The sequence below is a fragment of the Gopherus flavomarginatus genome, chromosome 2 (assembly GCF_025201925.1).
Source record: "Gopherus flavomarginatus isolate rGopFla2 chromosome 2, rGopFla2.mat.asm, whole genome shotgun sequence".
Taxonomy (NCBI): Eukaryota; Metazoa; Chordata; order Testudines; family Testudinidae; genus Gopherus; species Gopherus flavomarginatus.
Window position 1 is genome coordinate 185,637,955 of NC_066618.1, and position 25,266 is coordinate 185,663,220.

The 25,266-nt window shown below is 44.4% G+C and overlaps 1 protein-coding gene across 2 annotated transcripts in view; it reads right to left on the bottom strand.

The window, feature by feature from the left end:
• The window catches only part of GMPR (guanosine monophosphate reductase), a 67,286-nt gene that overhangs the window by 15,138 nt on the left and 26,882 nt on the right, over positions 1 to 25,266 (bottom strand). The window contains exons 6-8 of one of the 2 annotated variants that reach the window (XM_050941628.1): positions 15,087 to 15,193; positions 10,844 to 10,926; positions 6,314 to 6,356 (exon numbers count right to left, since the gene is read on the bottom strand). In XM_050941628.1, the coding sequence (XP_050797585.1) occupies positions 6,314 to 6,356; positions 10,844 to 10,926; positions 15,087 to 15,193 (233 nt within the window). The remainder of the gene's footprint in view (positions 1 to 6,313; positions 6,357 to 10,843; positions 10,927 to 15,086; positions 15,194 to 25,266) is intronic. The other variant, XM_050941627.1, reaches the window with a different exon arrangement.

The window sequence follows — 25,266 nt, forward strand, 5'->3', positions numbered from 1 at the left end:
GCACAGAAGTTGGCAGAGGAACTTGACACTGAAGCTATTTTCCCACCCATTCAAGAATACAAGAGTCACCGAAGAAGACAACATTTAGATTACGAGGCACGGGATAATCCCATAAGAGACCCCAAACAACAATTCAAAGTTGAATTCTTTATCCAGGTGCTAGATTGTGTAATACAGTCAGTTAAAGAACGTTTCATGCAGCTCAAGGAACACAGCAGTATATTTGGGATGTTGTATGATACTCCAAAACTCCTCACTATACCTGAAGAAGACCTACACCAGCAATGCAGGGCACTAGAGACAGTACTGACACATGATGACATGCATGATATTGATGCGAGTGATTTAGGTGATGAACTGAAACCCTTTCAAGATACATTTCAGCAGGATCAACTCCAAAGGTTGTTCTGGAATATATGTGCACAGAGAAGATGACCACCTTTTTCCAAATGCTTTTGTTGCTCTGCGCACACTTCTAACACTTCTTGTAACAGTTGCCAGTGGAGAACGCAGCTTTTCCAAGCTGAAGTTAATAAAAACACATCTATGCTCCACAATAACACAGGAGAGGCTGGTCAGCCTTGCAGCCATCTCAGAGCATGAGCTGGCCCAGACTGTGGATCTTCAAGAAGCACTTCAAATCTTTGCAACCAAGAAGGCATGGAAAGCACCACTTTGATTATTCAAATAGATAAAAATGCCAGTGTTTACTATTCAGACAAGAAAAGTTACATTTGCTGTTCAGGCATTTGAAAGTTAAGTGTTACTTAAAATTTTTGAACAAGGCAATTTTTGAACAAGGCATTTTAAGTTGTTAGTTCTCTTTTATTGGTGTAGGTAGCAGAGCAGTACCATGAGAGGAGTAGAACAGGAAGAACGCAGAATTGAGACCTTTCAAAGTTTTGGCCCAAGAGAGATGCCATTTGAGTTCCCTGCCTCAGGTGCCAAAATGTTGTGAGCCGGCCCTGACCTCTGTAAACCTCCTCCAGCTGCAACTCCCTGCACCCCCCTTTTGGGTCAGGACCCCCACCATTACAACACCCTGAAATGTCAAATGTACACATCTGCAAACGTGAAATTCACTAATTTTAAAACCCTCTGGCCATGGAATTGACCAAAATGGACCATGAATTTGGCAGGGCCCTGAGCATTTCCCAGAAAACAGCAATTCTGGTTCCCTCACAGCTCTAATTTAAAAAAATATATAAAAAAAACACTTGAATCACTTGGGGGGAGGGAAATGGGTTTAAATTACTGGAATCAAAATTTACCAACTTGATCCACTTTTGCATAGTTTCCCAAGATTCCTGTCAGGGATGGGCAGGGTTTCTGCAAAGCCAGCCCAGAACTTGGCCTCATACCCTCCAGAACATTTAATTAAACTAGTTGAAATACACATTCTTACCACCCTGCAGCTCCAACCACAAGAAGTCCTTTTAACATTTGTTTTTCCCAAAGTGCTTTTATGTTGCTATTGAGGAAAAGGGCTTTTCAGAACACTCCACTCCTTTTGTGTGGCTGGGGGCGGGGGGAATGTTTTTTCGGCTTGCTCACGCTCTGTAGTGACCAGAGGTGCTGGTGACAGATTGCAAACCCGGCTTTTTGCTCTCTCATGATCACACACAGCTGGAGTCTTTGTTTTCCGTGCACAATGTTTCTGTTCAAAAGTGCATTTGTCAGGAAAGGGAAAGTGCAACAACATAGTAAGTACTTTTCACAAGGATCCTTAGTGGACACTAGCGGGATGCACAGATATGCAGCACATGACAGACTGCAAAGAAATCACTGTACGGTCTGTCTGATAAATCCTTTATGCAGAGCAGATGTTTTCTGCTCCCATAGTTTCACTTACCCCCTCTATGCTAATGACACCCAAAACAGTTTCTCCATCCCAACTCTTCCCTCTCCATTTAGTCTCTACTCTCATATCTCATCCCATCACTACCCCTCAGCAGGATGGCTGTGTTGAGCCTAGGACACTGCACTGGGATTCAGGAGCCCTGAATTCTGTTCCTAGCTGTGCCACAGGCTTCCTGTGAGATCGTGGCCAAGTCACTTAATTGCTCTGTGCCTCAGTTTTCCCCTCTGTCAAAGGGTATGATACTTCCCTACCTCACGAGAAGGTTTGTGGAAGCCACTCATGTTTGTGAGGCACTCAGATAGAGCAATGATGAAAACAGGTGATAAACCAGATTGAATTCCTTGTTCTCAACCCTCCCCTCCACCTCAAATCCTTTCCCTTCCTTTTTCACCACCCCCAAACTTTTCACTCTGAACTCAGGCACCCTGGTCCAAAACCTCAGCATCATCTTTGACTTCTCCCTCTCATTGTGTGTTCACGTCCAGACTATGACTGGATCCTGTCAGTTCTCCCCAACCATCGAGACACTCCAGCTCTTCTTCTGCACCCTTAGCAGGGAAACCCCAGCTGCACCCTGCTGGTCATTTCCCACATCCCACTGTAACCTGGACTCCCTTGCCTTGCTTCCCCCCAGTCTAAGCGAACGGCTGCTTCAAGAGGCATTATCCAATCACATCGCTGCACTGTCAGAAACTATTCACTGGCAGACATGGGCGGCGTATGACCCTGCCCTTCAGACAGGCTAGCCCAGCCCCCCAGGCCTGCCCCTTCCACCGGAGGCCCCGCCCCCAACCACCAGGGCCTTAATCCTTCACCCCCACGTCTGGAGCCCTGAGGGGCCCCCCATGGCCAGAGGAGCCCCAGCCCACCTGACCTAGCTGCTTTGGGCCAGTGCCCAGCCCGAGCACTGGGCTGCCAACCAGCCTGAGCACCATCCCTGGACCGTCGGCTGGCCCAAGCACCAGCCTGACCTCTGGGCCACCAGCTGGCCTGAGCTGCACCAGGTGGCCAGTGTGACCTTCACACCCCAAGCTCCAGGGAAGAGAGGGAACGAGGGCGGGGCCTTAGGGCAGAGCATGGGTGGGGCCACAGCCTGGGTTAGGGGAGGCTCAGCCTCCCCTGGCTTACGATACCTGCCACCCATGCTGGCAGACCCTCATCTTTTGCCTTTTAGTCTGCTTGTTCTTACCCTGAAGGCTCTACAAAGTGCTGCACCTCCATTCATTTAATTTCCTCCTATTGCCTTGCTGGCTGCCTCCTCAATGCCCCTTTGCCTCCTCCCGTCACACTCACCTTTTTTGCTTCCTTCCATGTCCCCCTTTATGCTTGGAGCTTCTTCCCTGGCACTATGCACCAAACAACCAGCCTGGCTGTTCTTTCCGATGCCCATTCCAACTGCTCCTTTCACGATGACTTTCAACAATAACCAAGTATTGAACACCAGTGATCTCCATGCTGCTTTCAAACACTTCCATCATCAGGTCATCCAGTCTGGTATGCATCTGGGCTGTTATTTTTGTCTACCTTAGGCCCTAATCCTGCATTCAAATCTACTAGCATGGGCCCCTGGCCCTACGGGGGCTCCCAATCATCAATTTATTAACTATAAGGAGATCACCCTAATCTGTGTCAACTCTCAGAATGATTACAGCCCTAGTTGTTCAGCCATTTGGTCCAGACTGCTACCCGTGCAGGATTGTTGCCTATCACATAATCTCAAGAGTTTCTCAACCCTCCACCACTTCAAGAAGCAATCTGGGGTCTCACTCGAGGGCTCTAATGCCCCAAGGCATATCCTGACTAGCCAGTTGCCACGTCCCCACCTGCACTTCCACAGGTTTCAGAGAGCAAATTTCTGCTCAGGGCAGCCCAAAGAAACCCTCTGGACTCACAGTGAACATTATAAACATTATAAAGACAAACAGTTAAACGTTTTGAAGTAATTTCCTGTTGTTCTAATTTCTGGAAAGATTCCCATTGAAATAAGAGCTTTTCCACTGGCCAGGTCTCTTCCCCTCCAGCTTGGAATGCAGTGAGGTCATAGTCCTCAGCTTGTAACGTCCTTAACAACCACCATGGCAGGAGACTGAGCAGGGTCAGGCTGAAGAGACACTGGCAAAACAAAGAACTAACTGCACCGGGGGTGACTGTGGAACAACTGACAGTAGAATGCCGCATGGGAAATTCTATCCAATCCATTCACTGAGTGGGGTGATGTAGCCCTATGGGGTATATCGATACAACTTACGGGAGTGAGTCTCCCAGGCCAGATCAACAGACAGATCCCCCTTCCCCAGGCTTTGGAGCCTGACCTCCAGGCTGAGCTGCAGCTTCCAAATGCTATCTACACAGCTATTTTAAGCCCCATGCAGGCTGGGAGTCTTGCTCCCGCTGGCTGTGTAGACATACTGACAGCGGCCCCAGGTTCAACCCAACTTTGGGCTGTCCAAAGCCAGCAACAGCTGCCACCATTCAACTATGTGAGAACCACACAATTCTAATAGCGGCCCCATCCTAGGTCATGTCACTGATGATGTGATCTAAGGGTCCTGTGATAGTTCGGAGGATTCCAAGCAGCAAGTCGATAGTACCCAGCTGGCAGCAATCGGTTGGAGTGCTGGGCCTGGCTGCTCATTCCAGAACTGAGGCTTCCTGACTATGGGTCCCAGATCACAAAGATCCTGCTTTAATCCTCCTTTATCATCTGGCCTATTCTAAAGATAGGAGCTATATGCAATCCTCAGAGCTAGAGCTGGAGCTGGATTTCAACTCTCCCAGCACTCTCACAAAGTTTGAGTTGGTGCAGATCTGAGGTTTTGATTTAGGCCTCTGATTTCTACCCTCTGGAAATTTCCTGCCAGATAAATATAAGAACACAGGAATGGCCATATTGGGTCAGACCAATGGTCCATCTAGCCCAGTATCCTGTACTCTAACAGTGGCCACATTCAGATGCTTCAAAGGGAATGAAGAAAATAGGCAATCATCAAGGGTTCCATTGCCTGTTGTCCACTCACAGCTTCTTGGCAGTCAGAGGTTTAGGGATACCCAGAGCATGGAGGTCACATCCCTGACTATCAGTGGCTATAAGCCAAGAAGGACCTATCCTCCAGGGACTTATCTAAATCTTTTTTGAGCCCCCATTACAGTTTTCGCCCGTAGCAACAAGTTCCATAGGCTGTGCATTGTGTGAAGTACTTTTTCGTTTGTTTTAAACCTGCCGCCTATTAATTTCACCAGGTGACCCCTGGTTCCTGTGTTATGTGAAGGGGTAAATAACACTTCCTTAGTCACTTTCTCCACACCAGTCATGATTTTATAGATCTCTATCCGATCCCCTCTTAGTCGTTTCTTTTTCAACCTCAACAGTCCCAGTCTTTACAATCTCTCCTCATATGGCAGTTGTTCCATATCCTTAATCATTTTTGTTGCCTTTCTCTGTACCTTTTCCAATTCTAATGTACCTTTTTTGAGATATATGCTGTATCACAATGCCGTGCCATGACACTGGCATCACAACATGCTGATGTAGCAATGACACTCTGTGTTGTCCTGTGCGACCCTGGCATTGCCATGTTGTAACACTCCCAAAGGTATTTACGGGTGTCTTTATGCCCTTCCAGCCCAGCGCTCAGCCGCATCAAAATCAGGACTGCTCAGCTCAAACATGAACCAACATCAGCCTTGCTGCTAGGACTGACAGGCCCCAGCTGTAATTTCTGTGAACAGAAAACACATAAGGCAGATTCTGCTCACAGTCACACCAGCGTAAAGCTGGAGTAACACCACCGAAGGCCACTGATATCAGTGAGAACAAACTCTGTCTCTTAATAATTAATTGGGATATACTGAAAGCTTGCTCAGCCCCAGAGGCTTAGTAAAAATAAAATCCCCACTCTTCAGCTGCGTGACTCCCTACAACTTACTCCGGATATCGAGTTTGCCTGTAATTGTTGTTTTGCTGAATATGCATTGTACCTTCACTTGTCAGCCTGCTCTCAACAGCAAGCAGCTGGACAGAACAGAGGGTCAGCACAAACTGCATGTGTCTTTTGCATGGTGTGGCCATGAACCAAAACAAAGCCTGATGTCAGGCCTGCCAGATTTGGCAACCTCAAAGTAATGGTGAAACCCAGTTGGAGGTAACTCTTATTTTTCAGCTGCTGTCTCTGCAGGTAATAAAAGTCCAGCCTCAGTCACCTCAATGGTCTACTTTCTAAATAGGACAATGATTTGTGCATCTTTTTGGTCTGTATAATTTGGACTGTATAAATTAGATGTAGGGCCAAATTCATAGTTTGTATATTAACTTGAGTGGATTTACCCCAGGGATGAAGACAGCCTGGTGTTGATTAGGCCAAATTCATGCTGATGTAACTTTACTGACTGTATGAGAGTTTCATTGGAGATTAATTTGGCCCTCAGACTCTGAACACGACATAGTGTACTTACCAAACGCTTTGGCGACATCTCCTGGACAGCTACAGCCTCCATCCTGCAACAAGCAAACCAAAATAGAAGTCAGTGAACAGTGGAGAGCTCACATTCACTGGTGTCCTCAAGGCTAATCTGACACAGCAAACATTTGTACAATACCAAACCTGTAATAACACAGCAACCCTTGGGAACAAGCATGGAAAATTCAAATGTAATGAGTAGCATGATTAGGTGCCAGTGGAAATGACAAAGCAGCGTGCGCATTCAGGACACAACAACTGGACAGGATTTTTAGGAACCCAGATTATTCATTATAGTTCCATTATTTTTTTAAACTTTACTGACTCTGCTACACATTCTGCTAATGATACTACTGATAAAAGCAGAATCATACACTCCCTGTTGCAAACCCCAGAAGCATGAAAATTGGAAAAGTAAGCCCTCAACTCTTACACAGGCCACCTCCCTGTCAATGAGCAGCTGTGCCCAGCACTTCTACTGCTGAGCTCTATTATAAACCAAGAGACATTTTAAATGTTGCTTTACTGCACATTGAGGGATCACAGCAGAAGGCAATGTGCTAGCAGAAATAGTTTTTTGATGTGATGATCCACAAGTGAGTTGGGTAATCTCGTTCTAGTACAAGATATGATTCTCTCATCATGTTTTTCACCATATGCTATGGGCTTCGTAAAGCACAAGCTTGAGGTTTTTCATCTTAGACTTGAATGTTTCATTTTCTGTGCAATGTGGTGGTGGTGGCAGTGAGTGGAATGGTGGTTGGGGAAGAGCCATGTATGTGGAGGAAGGGAGGAATGAAGGATTCTGGAGAAGTTCTGTGTATGCTAATGTAGGTCATGACCTATAAAGGGCCCAGCACCTATTGCAAGGTGCTAAATGCCCTTCAAGCTGATTGATGAGTATGTGATCTGAGGGGGCACCTTACAGGATCCACCCTTTCCAAGTAGGCCTAATAACTTTCCTGCTTTTGATTTTGTTGTGCAAGCTGCTCCAAAGCTAGTATTTTTACCTCATTTTGCTTAACTTTTTCCCCATCTGCAGCAGTTTGTGCTTGTGTATGACCCGTGCAGCTGAGCACAGGCAGAAACCCCCATCTCTGCTGCATTTCAGGACAGTGGCAGCAGTGGCTGTGATAAGCCTTGGGTGTGCACAGAAGTGTTTTATGGGCTTTCCAAAAGAAACTGAGCCAGTGGCCTAAATTGGTATCATGGTGCTTTGATTGCCCAGGAGGAATAGATCCTGCTGATGTTTGGGGGTTTTACTCTGTTTGCTGATAGCAAGAGAGACACTGTGATAGAGGTTAAGATAGCTGAACAGCTTGCTGTCAGCTCCTACAAGGGAATGCTTCTGGGCTCTGAGCAACGTTTTGTCACTGATGGGCCCCATCCATGGCTTCCACTCCCTCTCACGGCCTGCCAGAGCCCAGGAGACAGATCATCTTCGAGGAACAAGATATTGCATTTGCCTAATTGTTATTGTCTGTCTGAGACTATGAGGCTAGTTTAGCAGCAACAGCAGTTGTGTTTATGGGCTATACCTGTTCAGTAGCTTTGTGTCTTATTTTTGCAACTATCCCAACTGCACAGGTGACAGGGACTTAAAACCTCCCTTAAAAACTTAAGTAATAGGGGCCTTTGTGTATAATTATTTAATAATTTTATAATTCACATACAGTGCAATAAAATTACACCGTGCATAACAGACAGACTAAGATTAATGCCCTAAACATCTGAGCATACAATCTAAGATAAAGAAAAATACTACTACTACTTCAGGACTAAATGGTGCTTTTCATCAAGAGAGATTTCAAAGCCATTTACAAAGGTGAGTAAACATCATAATCCCTATTTTACAGAGTGGGTAACTGAGGCACAGAAAGATGTGATAATAAATAGCTCTAGATACACTGTGATAGAACAAACAACATGTCACACATAATAACCTGTGTTAAAAAGAACATTACTAAGGTTGCAAAGTCAAGCACTCCAAAGTTGGGAAATACCAGATTTAAGGTTTCCTGTACCACATTTTGTGCATATGCACTATGGTACAGTCTTTAATTACATTATCACATACTATTTTTTCCGCTGGACCCAGTTCAGTCAGTCCCAGTTCTCCCACATCCTGGCTCCTCATCAGAGCTGTCTCCCCTCCCCCTTTACCTCAATCTCCTTGTCCCACTGATTCTCAGTCCAAGTCCCCTTGCCCACCCTGCACTCCAGCTCTTCATCCAATCTCAGTTTCTTCCCACCTATTAGCTCCCAGTCCCGCCTGGTTCCCTCCCTGGCTCCCAATCCCAGTCTCCTTGCTCAGCCAGTCCCAGTCTTGTCTTCCATCCCAACTTCCAGTCTCAGTTTCCCACTCCCCCACTCCACTCCTGTTCTTCCGAACTTCCTAGGCTTCTTTTCCCAATCTACTCCCTCTGCCAGGTTCAGCTCTGGTCTCCTCTGTCATTCAATCAGAAAGCTACCTCCTTCACCTGCCTGGGCCCCAGAAGTATGGTGGAGGGGGTGTCATTTAGAGCAAAGGCTAACCAGGCTTCGTGCTCTTAGATCAGGTGCCTGGACTGTCATAGCACACTGTAGCCCAGGGCCGCAATTGCCGGGCAAGTCCCAAGCCCCAGAGAGAAACAGGGTCAACGCTGATGGAATCTTCTGGGAATTTAGCAGCTAAAGTCTCTGCTGAGGCCTTGTCTACACTGGCACTTTACAGCGCTGCAACTTTCTCATTCAGGGGAGTGAAAAAACACACCCCTGAGCGCAGCAAGTTACAGCGCTGCAAAGCGCCAGTGTAAACAGTGCCCCAGAGCTGGGAGCGCGGCTCCCAGCGCTGTAAGCTAATCCCCACGGGGAGGTGGAGTACTCTCCCAGCGCTGGTGCCGCGACCACACTCGCACTTCAAAGCGCTGCTGCGGGAGTGCTCCCGCGGCAGCACTATACGGCTGTAAGCGTAGCCATACCCTGAGCATGTGCAAATTTTGATTTTTCAAAGGCTTATAATAACTTAGCCAAATTTTTGCAGCTTTCATGGCAACAACAAATGGCACATGCCGGCGACAAAGGCCACCCCCTGCCAAATTTTGAGTTCCTGGTTCAAAGCCTGGAGGAGCTATAATTTTTCACACAAAAAAGTTGCCAGAATTTTTTTTTTAACAAGGCAAACAAGCATATTTTTTCCCTAGCCTCATTCTCAGAAATGGTTGAACCATTTTGTCTGAAATTTTCCTAAACAATTCAGCCTGAGGCAGACCCTAGCATGGAAAATTTCCCTCTAAACAGTTAAAGTTTGGCAAAGTTTGAAAACCAGGTATTATAATGGGAAGTGTCAAGCAACTTTAATAATAGAGCAATCTATCAGCTCCGCCTATAGCACCAGCAAAAATATATATCTGCTATACTACGTGAAGAACACATGATATGCACAATACAACAGTAGATACATATGGCACAGTTAAGCATGGGCAAGGAGTGGCAGCAGCTAAGTGAGGAATACCTAAGTCATCCTGCTTATGTAGCAAGTGATGGCTCAGGCAGCTAAGGTGTTTCTACCATATGATGGGGCAGCATGAGAGAATGTGCACTGCCTCTTTATGAGGGCACATATAATGTATGCCTTCGTCTATAGTAGAAATGCACTTAATTTTCAAGATTGCTGGCTTATTAAAAGTGTATGTCTGCTTTTCTATGCAGGACAATAGTTCTGTGACCTAAAAGAAACAGAAACTTTATCCCAAGCAAAGCCACGAACAGTGAACTTGCCTGCTGAAATAACCTCCTTGCTGCAGCTTACTTCCGCACTTTCATAAGACCAATGTGCTAATACAGCATGGAAAGTGGAAAAGGAGACAGTTGGCTCCCAGACAAAATAGCAGGGGGACAAAAAAAGGTCCATGTCTTTTTGACAGTATTTCTTCTTTTCTTTCAGTGGATTGTGAAAGATCCATTTCCGAGATGAGCTTCGGGTCTAAAAGTTTAGTTAAAGCCAGAAAAACAGGTGGACCAAACTTCATCCTTGGTGCAACTCAACTGGTAGACAGGGAATGAATTTGGCCCACCATGTAAGAACTGGCACCTTCTCACTCAACATATCTTCCCCGCGAGTCATATCTGCTCACTGTATTGATTTAAACAAGTTTTAAATCCAGTTACCATTGCAGTGCTCAGATAGCTATGGCAGAGTTAGCTGGGGCCTGTTCTGTTCATATAATGCACCCACCACTGTGATGTGACTGGTCCATTCTATTTGTAAGATATCCTTCACTTTGTAGGCAAACAGCACCAAAGCCAGTTGTGCCGCTACCTAAAAAAGACTAGTTCATGGATGAAGAGGAAATGGCTGAAACAGCACTGGGAGGTGGAGGAAAACCATTCCAAAGAACTAACAAGTGTGAGATCATTACCCAAAATCAAGGGTGTCTGCCTGCAGACCATGCAGATGGTATGTAGCTTTGGAATACTTTGACATTCCTCCCTGATACCAGATATCAAAATAACCACAGCTGCTAACAATGCATCTTCCACTTACATTCCACCCAGACAGATGCAGACTTGGCCCTGGTGATCCATGTACTCGTCACCTCCAGGCTTGATTATTGTAACCCGCTGCACCTGAGGCTGTAAACAAGAGCTGTGAAAACCCTCAGCTGGTTCAGAGTGGCAGGCCCCCTGCTTAAACTTCCTGAGTTGATGTGAATACATCACCCTGGTTTTCCAGTCATTGCCCTAATGCCTGACTGAATGCTACAGATCAGCTAAGGGTTCAGAGGTGAGATCCTCACCCTCAGTCTAATCCCTTTACACTGGATCCCAGTGGTGTAAAGGGACCCTAAAGGCCGCGGTTCCAGCTGGAGGAGGATTCCCCTGGCTCAGATACTGTAGCACACAGCCACAAGGCTATCCTCCAAGCACGGGTGGCATGTTCGTAGAAATTTTGGTGGTGCCCAGAACCTGCCCCTGCCCAAACTGTGCCCTGCCCCCACCTGTCCAAGGCTCTGGGTGGGAGTTTGGGTGAGGGAGGATGTCTGGGGTGCAGACCCTAGGCTGAGGCAGGGGATTGGGGTGCAGGATGCAGGCTCTGGGAGGGAGTTTGGTGATGGGAGGGGTGCAGAGGGATGGGGTGCAGGGGTGAAGGCTGTGGGATGTGGCTGCAGATGAGGGGTTTGGAGTGTGGGAGGGGCTCAGGATGAGAGTAGAGGTGTAGGGGGTGAGGGCTCTGGCTGGGACTGAGGATAAGGTGTTTGGGGTGCTGGAGGGGCTTGGGGCTAAGGCAGAGGGTCAGGGTGCAGGGGGACGATGGCTCTGGCTGGAACTGAGGATAAGGTGTTTCGGGGGCTGGAGGGGCTTGGGGCTAAGGCAGAGGGTCAGGGTGCAGGGGGACGATGGCTCTGGCTGGGACTGAGGATAAGGTGTTTGGGGGGCTGGAGGGGCTCAGGACTAGGGTAGAGGGTTGAGGGTGTGGTGTGGGGGGCTCTGAGGTGGGGCAGAGCTGGGGATGAGTTTGGGGTGCAAGCAGGCTGCTCCAGGACAGGGGCCAGAGAGGACTCTCCCCCAGCCCTTTCCCTGCTGGCCGCAGCAAGCTCTGGGGGAGGACCCCCCCTTTCCTGCCCCCCCTCCCAGCAGCACACAGTCACTGTAGCCTCACTGGGGGTGAGGGATGGGGCTGCCTCCTTGCATGGTGCAGGAGTGGTGACTGCGGGCAGAGGGGGCCCCCCCCTGTGCTGCTTGAGGGTCCTGACGGAAAAGGGAAGAGTTTGAGGGGGCAGGGCTCAGTCAGTCTATCCTGGCCGCGGAGATGGAGGGCACTAGGACCCTGCGGCAGCAGTTGCTGGGAGGCAACGTGGAGCTGCTTAGGGAAGAGACAGTCAGTGATTCTCTGCTCCTGGCCGGGAAAGACAAGCGGGGGCAGGGCTTGGGTGCAGCAAGTCAGGGCTGTGGAACACTCGGGGGAGGCGTTGGGGGGCTCCCATAACCAACACAGGCACCTGGTTTAAATTATGCTGGAAGCTGCTCTGGCCCCCAAAACTGCCCAGGATCGAGAGTGTGCAAAGGTGGCTGAAAGCCATGTTAGAACTCCCTCTGCCTGGGATGCAGGTTCTGTGCTGTATCTCTGAGGTTATGTCTACACTACGAGCTAGGGCTGTGATTCCCAGCTCATGTAGACATACTTGTGCTAGCTCTCAAACTAGCAGCAATGTAGCCATGGTAACACAGGCAGCAGCTGTGGTGACATGAGCTAGCGGCCCTGAATACACAGCCAGAGGGTTAAAGTGGATTTGTACTCAGGATGGATAGCTGCTGCCTGTGCTACGCTATTACTTTTAGCACACTGCTAGCATGAGTATGTCTACTTGATCTGGGAATCACACCGTCTTCTCAAGTGTAGGCACTGACAGAACAGAATCTCCCCTCAAGTCCTGATCTTCAAAGTTTTCAGTGGGTTGAGTCCACCCTATTTTAGAGACACCCCCCTCCCTTCTCTCTGACATAAGCCTGGGCTTTCTCACAATAAAATCAAGCCTCTCTATCTTTTTGTGGATACGGGAGGGAGAACTAAAGAAAAGTTAACTATTTTAAGTGAATGGATTTTGCAAATCACTCAGTCAGATCTCACCGTGATGAGTGTCGTATAAACTTATACGTTACATTAGAACAGATAGCTAAGAAATATGCCAGCAACAAATTCATAGCTAAATTCAGCCAGTAGACCCTTTATTATTGGTAATGACACAAGAGCCAGGAAGAACCCAGCTGCAATGCTTAGATCCTAAGCAGAGTGTACTGTGCCAGCAGTCGGGGGGAAATATTTCCTTTTTTCTTTTTCTCTTACCAGAGCATACCTGAGCTTGAGCTCAATGAAATGGATTAAATATGAAGCCCTACAATCTCATTGAACTAAATGGGGTTGCATAGTCATAACTGGAAGGGGAATTTGAGCCAATCACTGTTCTGACTTTAACTGTACTTCAATTACCGTAAAGTCCAACTATTAAAAAAAAACCCTATTATAGTGCATCCAAATGCTGGATTGTTCCCTGCTATGCCTCCAATTGTATCCATTAACAATCTCTGTACAGGGGAACTCTCATGTGTAAATTAGTGAAAAGACTCCCATTCCTCATTGTCTCTTAGTAACCGTAATCTCTCCAGCAATTTAAGGGAGCCAAACTCAAATATTGGCAGAAGGGATGACAGGTTCTTGGTTTTTTGCATGCTGTCAAAAGCCTAAAGCCTTTGTTCTCCAAGCGTACGTCTTGTGATTCTCAGCTCAGGGAGAAATATTTCGCACTAGCTCTCATCAAGCTAGCTTACTAAAAATAGAGTGTAGCCATTGGTGCAAGTGGCAGGAAGGACTAGCCACCCCAAGTACTTACCCAGCCGAGTCCCTAGGCACATACTGTGGGCAGCTACCCCCTCGCACTGCTCACAATGCTGCAACTACACTCTATTTTTATCATACAAGTTTGATAAGAGCTAGTGTGAGCATGTCTCCTCAAGATGGGAATCATACCCCCAGCTCAACATGTAGACATCTCCAAGAGGCAAGTAAGCAGTGTTTAAGTGGATAGAGTTTATTAAAAAAACAAAAAACAAGCTATAGTTGAGGCCCCAGCCAAACCTTGGATCTGGGCCTAAATCAAAACACCTGATCTAAGACATTAAGGAGTTTGAAATATGGATCTGGATCCAAATTATGAGCCCATCTCTATTAAAAAATAAAATTCTTTAGACTGGTGAGTGGAAGAAAAGGATCACTGGAAAATCAGGATGGTCCTGTAAACATCACTGCTTTGATACCACCTATTAAATTCTCAAGACTTCTTGATAGTGGTGTGGTGTACGAGTTGCTGCAATTTGACTGAGCTTTGTGGTGGTAATGACTTGAGGCTCTGGGGAATAAGAATGTCTCCCCTTCCCAGTAACTTGATACTCTGAAATGTTCTAACTTGAAACGGTCTGTTTGTATTTCTTGGAACTGGACGTGTAATAGACTGAGGGCAGGGATGAGGGGGGAGGAAAGCAAGTACTAGTTTAAAAATCAGATCTTTATCCCTTTTTCATTATTCATTCATACATATTTTTTTCTCCTCCCCTGTTCACCTATATGGAGTTCACAGGAGCAAGGAGAAATACCAGATCATATATAAAAGTAATTCATAATTTTATGAGTTACGGAGTTTTACACGTGGTCATGGCAACAGCAGAGACTAAAACAATATGTATGAAAGTCTGAGTCATGTAGCTCTGCAGTAACCTCTCCCTAACATTTCAACTTGTCCTGGTGGGGTGAGGACCCCTACAGCTCTACTGTCTGGAATGGCCCTGTTGTCAGTACACGAGCTCCTAATAGGGTGGCTGCCTGTGACTCCCCATGTCCTGCTCACTGGTAACAACCACCCTTTTCTTTCACTCATTTAAAGGGATCTTCCTTCCACAGGGACAGTTGTTTTCCTCCATATCAAAATGTTAACTTTCTTTTAATTCTGTTAAATTATATCCCAGACGTTGGAGTTTTGTAATTTTCCACTGGGAGATGCGGGAGGCTGAGAAGGAAATTTTCTAAAGCACAAATAGGGATTAAGTGCCCAATTCCCACTGAAAGTCAGCAGGAATTGGGTATCATTTATACTGCTGCAAACCTCTGCCTGATTAACTAAGAACTACAAAAGAGAGTTTAATGAAGATCCTTTGTTTCAGTGTTCCGGGCTGTTTATTCAGTATTTCTGCTCTCATTTGCAGCGAGTGGTGTTTGGCAGACTATACACACTTACAGAAATGATATGCCCCTTCAGGCCATGGGCAGAGTCTGCACACTCGATCACAGCACTCAGCTGAGGGTAGCCCACACCTGTCTTAATCCGGGTGGTGCACACAGAACCTAGATGAAAAGAAAATAAGATCAAATGAATGTAGCCAACAGGCTAGCAGAAAAAAAATTTCTGTTGATTTTTATTTCCACAACAAAAAATTGGGTTTCAGCGAAAATGAATTTTTTTTAAACAAAAAGTGTCTGCCTTCCATGGAAAATTTTAATTTTTCATCATAAAACAGAACATCTGAAAACTCAAATATTTTGATTTTGAAACACTGCCACAGTGGCTCATGGGAGTTGTAGTTCAGGTGCCTCATATCCCCATTGGACTTGCTTTCCCATAATGCCACCACCATTCCCAGGGATTCCCATGATGTATTTCCCTCTAAGGGGGAAGACCATGTCTTGTGGGAGATGTAGTCCAACCAGGGAATCTACTCTACATAGGAGAATGCTAGCATGAAGCATCAAAACTAGAATTCCCGTGAGGCACCACAGCTGCATTTTTTAGCAGATATATTTTGGGTCTTTGAAGAAATAATGTGATATGCTAATTTCTGCTGAAAATTCAAAAATTTTCAGAAGGAAATTTAGACAATTTTTTTTCATTTTTGTTGAAATTTTCCACAGGAAAAACCCTCCATCTTTTTAACTATCTTTAGTACCCAGAGCAGCAACATCTGGTTGATTAAAATAACTGACGACATAGAAAAATGAACAACCAACATTAAAAAAATAAATTTCAGAGTGGTAGCCGTGTTAGTCTGTATCAGCAAAAAGAACGAGGAGTACTTGTGGCACCTTAGTCTCTAACAAACTCAAATTCCAAAGCCCTAATCAACATATACAAGCAGACAGAAACTATTGGAAAAATAGGAACTTCCACTGATCTTTCACAGGAGTAAAGATATTTAAACAGTGACTGATTTTTCTGAAAACTGGTTGGAAATTTTAATTTAAATATAACCTTCAATCAGTGATTTCCCTACAGCCCCCCGAATTTCCCCCCCACCCAGTTTTGTCAGCTAGTTACATACCAATTTAGTGACTGTTTGGAAATCTGAATTTAAACTGAAACATTAATACACACTTTAAAAGCTTATACAGTATATGATAAAATATGTGTATCTGAAACATATAATAGATTTGAAAAGTATGAATATAGACTAGCTTCCTTGCTTCCTTATACAGCTGTTGTTTTTTTATGATGTCAGTGCATTCATTTCGGTGATGTTGGCCAACCTAATAATTTCAAATGATGATTTATAAGCAAAGTCTAAATGAGCTCTCCCTGACAGCTAGTGATGAGCTGGGGCTGCGAAGAAAGGCTTCAGGGCCAGATTATATTTACATTCACACCTAATCTACCTAGGTATCCAGCAAACAGAGCTGTGTTGTCCAAGTGATAGATTTTGGCTGGGGTTGGGTTACAAACCACTTGAATGTAGGGGGAATGGGGGATGAAATGTTGTTTTTATTGTATGAGTAAAGGGCAGTAGAACTGTAGCCTGTGATGATTTGAAGGCATCAAGAGAGAGGGTGGGGATCTGTCCCTCTCCACTGTTTAAAGACAGGGCTGATTAGGCTCCATAGAGAGTCTTTTGTTCTGTTAAGTGACCACTGCAGCTGAAATCACTGACAATCAGGTCTAAGTGCTTAGTCCTGTTGTGGGGAAAGTGTTTCTGTGGGTACAGTGTTTTTGTGTAAGGCCTGGTCTACACTACGCTGTTAAACCGATTTTAACAGTGTTAAATCGATTTAACGCTGCACCCGTCCACACTACACTGCTCTTTATATTGATTTAAAGGGCTCTTTAAATCGATTTCTGTACTCCTACAAAACGAGAGGAGTAACACTAAAATCAGTATTACTATATCGGATTAGGATTAGTGTGGACGCAAATCAACGTTATTGGCCTCATTATTTTACAGTAGCTACCCACAGTGCACCGCTCCAGAAATCAACACTAGCCTCGGACCATGGACGCACACCACCGAATTAATGTGCCTAGTGTGGACACGCACACTCAACTTTATAATATCTGTTTTATAAAATCGGTTTAAGCTAATTCGAATTTATCCTGTAGTGTAGACGTAGCCTAAGAGACAACCCAGACTGCACTAGCAGCGAGCGAGGTTCCCGCACTGAGAGCTCAGCTGAAATCACTGAGAGTTGGGTGGAACCTCAAGAGACCAACTCGCAGAGGTCACAGTGGCAGGTGGCAGCAGAAGGTGACAGCGCAGGCCATTAGCAACAGAGCGGTGGAGTGAATGGTGCCACAACGAACAGATGTGGCCAGAGCGAACAGTGAGCAGCTGGAGGAACAAGCAAGGCACCTTCTTGTCCCCCACCTGGAAGGTGTACTCACTTGAAAGCACCTCTGAACTCTGAGTCTACTCTCCACTGACCAAGGACAACACCAGTGAGTGGAGTGCGGTGGAGGGAAAAGTGAGGGGCATATTAAATAAACATTTGTTTGTTGGACTATATTTTAGTCACTTTGCTCCAAAATGCTAGATTTGTGACTGGGAATGGAAACGTATATAAACATGTTTCCTAGTAGGCCAAGATTTTTAAAATGCAGTATTTGCCAAGGTTGTTATCTCACATTGTTGCTATCTTGGGAGGTCATTATGTTGGGGAGTTTCTGTACTAAACATTTTTATTATTATAATTAATTTTTACATAAGAATGGTCATACTGGGTCAGACCAATGGTCCATATAGCCCAGTACCCTGTCTTACAACAGAGGTCAAGGCCAGGTGCTTCAGAGGGAATGAACAGAACAGGTAATCATCAAGTGACCATCCCCTGTTGCCCATTCCCAGCTTCTGGGAAACAGGCTAGGGACACTCAGAGCAGGGTGTTGCATCCCTCCCCATCCTGGCTAATAGCCACAGATGGACCTGTTCTCCAGGAATTTATCTAGTTCTTTTTATAATCCTGTTATAGTTTTGGTCTTCACAGCATCCCCTGGCAAAGAGTTCCCTGGGTTGACTTTATATTGTGTGAAGAAGTACTTCCTTTTGTTTTTTTAAAACCTGCTGTCTATTAATTTCATTGGGTGACTGCTAGTTCTTGTGTTATGTGAAGCATTAAATAAAATTTCCCTATTCACTTTCTTCGCACCAGTCAAGATTTTGTAGACCTCTAGCGTATCCCCATTAGCCATCTCTTTTTTAAGCTGAAAATTCTCAGTCATTTAATCTCTCCTCCTGTTTCATACCCCTGATCGTTTTAGTTGCCCATCTCTGTACCTTTTCCAATTCCAATATATATATTTTTAAGATGGGTGACCAGATCTGCACACACTATTCAAGGTGTGGCAGTACCATGGATTTATATAGAGGCAACATGATATTTTCTGTCTTATTATCTATCCCTTTCTTAATGATCCCCAACATTGTTTGCTTTTGTGACTGCTGCTGCACATTGAGTGGATGTTTTCAGAGAACTATCCACAATGACTCCAAGATCTCTTTCATGAATGTTAACAGCTAATCCAGATGCCATCATTTTGTATGTATAGTTGAGATTGCTTTCCAATGTGCAATACTTTGCATTTATCAACATTAAATTTCATTTGCCATTTTGTTGCCCAGTCATCCAGTTTTGTGAGATCCCTTTGTAGCTCTTTGCAGTCTCCCTGGGCCTTAACTATCTTGAATAGTTTTGTATCATCTGCAAATTTTGCCACCTCACTGTTTACCCATTTTTCCAGATGAATATATTAAACAGTACTGGTCCCAGTACTGACACCTCAAGGATACCACTATTCATCTCTCTCCATTCTGAAAACTGATTAATTTCTTCCTACCCTTTGTTTCCCATCTTTTAACCAGTTACTGATCCATGAGAGGACTGCCCTCTTATTTCATGATGGCTTACTTTTCAAAAGTCAATTTAAATTAAATACATTTTTTTAAATATTTTTTTTTTTAGAAATCTAGATCTGTTTTGTGTTTTGGTGTAACTTGCATTTTCCTTATGTTAAATTTGCATTATCCTAACAAAACATTTACTTTATTCACTTTCTTCACATCAGTCAAGATTTTATAGACCTCTAGCATATCCCCCCTTAGTCTCTCTTCTAAGCTGAAAATTCCCAGTCATTTTAATTTCTCCTCCTGTTTCATACTCCTAATCATTTTAGTTGCCCATCTCTGTACCTTTTGCATTTCCAGTATGTCTTTCTTGGGATGGGGTAACCAGATCTGCACACAGTATTCAAGGTGTGCACGTATCATGGATTTATATAGAGGCAATATGATGTCTTCTGTCTTATTATCTATCCCTTTCTTAAAAAAGCAAAGGTTTCAGAGTAGCAGCCGTGTTAGTCTGTATCTGCAAAAAGAACATAAGCTTTTGTGGGCTACCTCCGATGAATCATAGAATATTAGGGTTGGAAGGGACCTCAGGAGGTCATCTAGTCCAACCCCCTGCTCAAAGCAGGACCAAATCCCCAGATTTTTACCCCAGTTCCCTAAATGGCCCGCTCAAGGATTGAACTCTCAACCCTGGGTTTAGCAGGCTAATGTTCAAACCACTGAGCTATCCAGTGGACTGCAGCCCATGCTCAAATAAATTTTTTAATCTCTAAGGCACCACAAGTACTCCTGTTCTTTTTAAAAAAGCAAACAGAATGCTGGGAATCATTGACTGCTGCTGCACACTGAGTGGTTTTTTTCAGAGAATTATCCACAATGACTCCAAGATCTTTCTTGAAGATTAACAGCTAATTCAGACTCCTTCATTCTGTATGTATAGTTGAGATTGTTTTCCAATGTGCATTACTTTGCATTTATCAACATTAAATTTCATCTGCCATTTTTGTTGCCCAGTCACCCAGCTTTGTGAGTTCCCTTTGTAATTCTTCGCAGTCTGCCTGGGACTTAACTATCTTGAATAGTTTTGTATCATCTGCAAATGTTGCCACCTCACTGTTTACCCATTTTTCCAGATCATTTATGAATATGTTGAACAGTAATAGTCCCAGTACTGACCCCTCAGGGATACCACTATTTATCTCTCTCCATTCTGACAATTGATAATTTATTCCTACCCTTTGTTTCCCAGCTTTTAACCAGTTACTGATCCATGAGAGGACTTTCCTCTTACCTCATAATGGCTTACTCTTCAAAAGTCAATTTAAATTAAATACTTTTTTTTTTTAAATGTATATTTTTTTAGAAATCTAGACCTGTTATGTGTTCTGGTGTAACTTGCACTATTCTTATGTTAAATTTGCATAATCCTAACAAAACATTTACTTTATTCATATCTCTCTTATATATCTCATTGGTCCTGACACCCCCCTCCCCCGTAAATTTGAACACCACCCCTAATTTCAATTCCTGGGGAAACCACTGCCTTCAATGGTAACTATTTAGCTGCCTCAAGCTTTATAATTTATCAAGGCAGTTTTCTTTGAAACAGGATGGCAGCTTGTCTGAGTAAAAACCTCAAGATTTTATCTTTTGAGAGTGAACTTTGTTACATCTGCACCTAGGCTGGATTACAACCGAAGATCTTTCTTGACAGGTCTCCCAGCAGAGAGTATAGTGCATTCACTGTTAATTGTCTCCATTTAGCTGCCATAGACTAAATTATTTCTGTGATGATTCACCTGTACTATAGTCATTACACCTCAACATCTCTGCTGTTTGCATGCAAGGTATCTTATGGTCCTCCTACATCCTATTTTTCTGGACACAACTGCAAGTCTGATTACATCACTTGCTGCTCTCAAATTATCTGTTCAGAGTTCATTACATGAGTTAAAAGGCTTCACCCGCCTGTCCCTGGATCTTTAAATCAGTGAGTGCTACACTGCTCAATCCGATTGATACTTTCAAAACGAAGCCCAGTCTTATCTGTTTTTAAGTTTCTCTTTGCTCTGCATTGTGGTCCAGTGACCAAGTCCTGAATCGGGCCTCAGAAGAACTGCATTCTGTTCCCAGCTCTGCTGCTGACCTGGTGGATGACCTTGTGCAAGTCACTTTGCCTCTCTGCGCCTTAGTTTCTCTATCTGTAAATTGAGGCTAATGATACTTACCTACTGTGTTAAAGTGCTCTGAGAGCTACCAATGACAAGCGCTGTATGAAAGATAGGAATTATTAGAGCAACTATTTTCTGTTTTTCTGCTTTCTGTTCAATGCTCTGGATGTTCAGGTCTAAGTGTTTTCTAATGGTCTGCAATCATAGTTATTAAAAACAAAAAACAAAAAAAGCAGACTTCTATGAGAAGGGGAAAGGTAAACGGGAAGACACAAAAGGACCAGGCATGCCCTTGTTCTGCAATCAACATCCAGTGACTGAGGGTTTGCCAACACTGCCCAAAAAAAAAAAAAAAAAGACCCACTGCAGCGAGTGCCAGAGCCTGAGCTCACAAAACTCACCCTATGGAGCTAAAAGTAGCAGCGTAGACATTTGGGCTTGAGTTGTAACCCAGGCTCTGAACCACAGCCCCCCTCCAGGTTTCAGAGATCAAGCTCTGGCTGAGTCCAAACCTACAGGGCTGACCAGAGGATTCAGGGGGCCCGAGGCAAAGCAATTTCAGGGGCCCTTTCCATAAAAAACGTTGCAATACTATAGAATACTATATTCTCGTGGGGGCCCCTGTGGGGCCCGGGGCAAATTGCCCCACTTGCCCTCCCTCCCACACCCTGGGCAGCCCTACAAACCTATATACAGCTATTTTTAGCCCCATAGCAGGAGCCCTAGTCAGATGACCTGGGCTTTGAGACTCATGGCCACAGGTCTTTTCTTTGTATTGTAAACATACCCTCTAAGACACAGGCCCAAAGGGGTTAGAGACAGAAGAAGAGGAAATAAATTCTACCTATATATCCCAGATAACAGTACCAGGGAAGGGAACAAAGAAAAATAAAAAGACCCATGAAGTCCTGGGGGATCCTCCCACACAGATTTAATTTACCCTAGAAAGTGCCACAGTGATTGGCACCTAAGAAACCATTAACATACATATTACAACTACTAAATATTAATGCATCATACTTCGTACTTAGTGCTTTTTCATCCATAGATCTCAAAGCACTTTAGAGGTGTGCAAGGCGGCAATCTGATCTTAATATAGTTTTATAAATGATTCAGTGATTTACACTATGTTTATTAGGCAAGCGATGAAATGAGTGCCTATCCTGAAGTATATATCCTCCGGAAACTTAGCTGAGATGATTCAGCCTGTCTTTTTTGTAACAGGATGCATCAAGTCTCACCAGCAGTCCTGAACATAGCATTGCCATTGACTGTGGCAACACCACCATCCTTTCTCTCATCCACACGTCTTTAGCTCGGAATAACTCAGTGAAACAGATTCCACAGCCAGAAGGGACCACTGTGATCGTTGACTCTAACCCTCCTGTGTAACACAGGCCCTAGAACTCACCCAAAATAATGCCATTTGAACTAGAATATCTCTTTTAAAAAACATCCAGTCTTCTATTTCCAGTCACTGGGTCTTGTCATTGCTCTGTCTGCTAGAGGGAAGAGCCCATTATCAAACTTTTGTTCCCCATGTACGTAACTACAGACTGTAATCAAGTCACCCCTTAAACTTCTCTTTGTTAAGCTAAACAGATTGAGCTCCTGTCACTATAAGGCTTCTTTGCTAATAGAGTCAGAGTGCTTAAGGCCAGAAAGGACCCGGTTTGGCTTCCTATACAGGCCACCAACACCACCCAGCACTCTAAACCCAACACTTGAAATGAGACCAAAGTATTACAGCCCACAGGAGACTAGACTATGATGTGCCAAAGGCAGAGAATAGGAGGGACTGATGTGCACCAAGGCCCCTGCAATGGCTGGGAAATGATTAAGTGAGAGATACCCAGAGAATCCTGGCAGTGACCCGCACCCACACCCTGCACAGAAAGGTGAAAAAACCCCAGTCACTGCCAACTCAGCCCAGGGGGGAAATTCCTTCCTGCCCCCAAAATATGGTGACCCCGAGCATGTGAGCAAGAACCAGCCAGCCAAACACCTGAGAGAGGGAGAATGCTGAGTGCCACCTCAAAGCCTCTGGCCCTCCCCACGCAATGTCTCATCTCCAGCCCTGGCCATCTCCAATGCTTCAGCGGAAGGAGATTTAAAAAAAAAAAAAATAAAAAAAAATACTAGTGAGGAAAATATCCCTTCCTGAATGCTGCAGGTGGCTGGCTGAAACCCTGAAGCATGTGCTCTTAGGACCATAAGCCATAAACTGGAGGTGAGCCAAAGGACTGCTGAGTTTTACCCGCTACCATCACAAGCAACCCCATCATACAACTGCACTCATAAATTTGTCCAGCTCGCTCTTAAAACTAACGTCTCCACAACTCCTGTTGGGAGGTGTTCAGAACATCATTCCTCTGAAACCTCCTCCTAATTTCCAACCTGAATTTGTTCATGGCCAGTTTAGCCATTTGCTCTTGTGCCAACATTGTCCTTTGGCTTAAATAGCTCTTCCCTCTCCGTGGTATTTACCCCCACAACGTATTTATAGAGAGCAATCATATCCCATCTCAGGCTTCTTTCTGCTTAACAAGCCAAATTGTTCCAGTCACCTCTCATAAAATAGGCCCTGCATTCCCCTGATCATCCTAGTAGCTAATCTCTGCACCTGTTCCAGTCTGAATTTATCTTTAACATGGGTGACCAAAATTATACACAGTATTCCAAATTAGCAGTGCCTTGTACAATATCATTAATACTTTTCTAGCTTATCTGGAAATGCTTCACCTGATACATCCTAGGATTGCATTTGCCTTTTTCACAGCCGCATCACATTGGTGGCTCATAGTCATCTTGTGATCAACCCACACATCCAGGTCTCTTGCCTCCCCTGTTGCTTCTAAGTGATAAGCCCCCAGCTTGTAGCAGGAATTCTTATTATTAGACCTATGTGTATTTTGTAGTATCAAATTTTATCCCATTTCTGTCACTCCAGTTTTCAAGATCATCCAGCACTTCCTGTCTAATATTCCCATCACCTCCATATTGATGATGCCTTCTCCCATCTTTGTGTCATCAGCAAATTTGCAACTCCTACTTTTTGGGCCAAAGTCATTAATAAAAAAATAGTAAATAAGATTGGTCTCAAGACCAATCCTTGAGGAACTCCACTAGTAACCTCCCTCCACTCTGCTAGTTCCCTTTGCAGCACAACCTGTTGCCTGCTTCCCCTTCAAGTATAGTAAATCCATTGCATTTCCCTTTTTAAAATAATCAGTTATTTTCACAAAGAAGGAAATCAGGTTAGTCTGGTATGATCTATCTTTGGTAAACATCCCCTTTACCATTTACCTCTGTTAGTTTAATTATTCTTCACTTCACAATTTGTTCTAAGGCACTTTGCATACTACTGAAATCGGACTTACAGGTCTATAAGCACATAATCACTTTATTCCCTTTCTTAAATATAGGCAGGATGTTAGCGATTCTCTAATCATATGGTTCTTCCCCCAAATAGACAGATTTATTACAAATCCTTGCTACCAAAATAGCAATCCCATGCACCAGTTCTTTCAGTATTCTGGCATGGAAATGATCTGGTTCCCCCAGTTTTTGCACACCAAGGTCTTTAAGTTTTTCCTCCACGACATATGTGGTAATTTCCATGTCTAGACACTCATGTCATCAGCCTTACTGCCTTCATGAACATGTTCCATATTATCATCTTTACTGAAAACCAAGGCAAAGCATTCATTTAGTTTTTGGACCATACCTAGATTATCTTTAATCTCTTTCCCATCCACACTAGCATACCAACCTCATCCTTCCTTATTTTTTTTAGTTAGGTAAATAATAAGGTTTTTAAAAATTCCTTGCAAGAGTTAATTCAGCTTAACTTGTAGCAACTCCCACTTTACTCCTACATTTTCTAATCTCCACAATGTAGTTGGTTTTTTTGTGGATATACCCCTATTCTCCATTCCTATGTGCTCTCTGCTTACTCCTCATAATCCATTTTGAGGTGATTTATTCATCCAGCTGAGTCTGGAGCTTTTCCCTACAAGTTTTTCATTTGCTCGGGATGCAAATTTCAGATAGGTTTCATATAGCTGAAAAAATTCCAAGCCTCCTCCACATTTAAATCCTTGAGCTCTTCAGTCAATCATTCCTGTGGCTCTTCATGCAT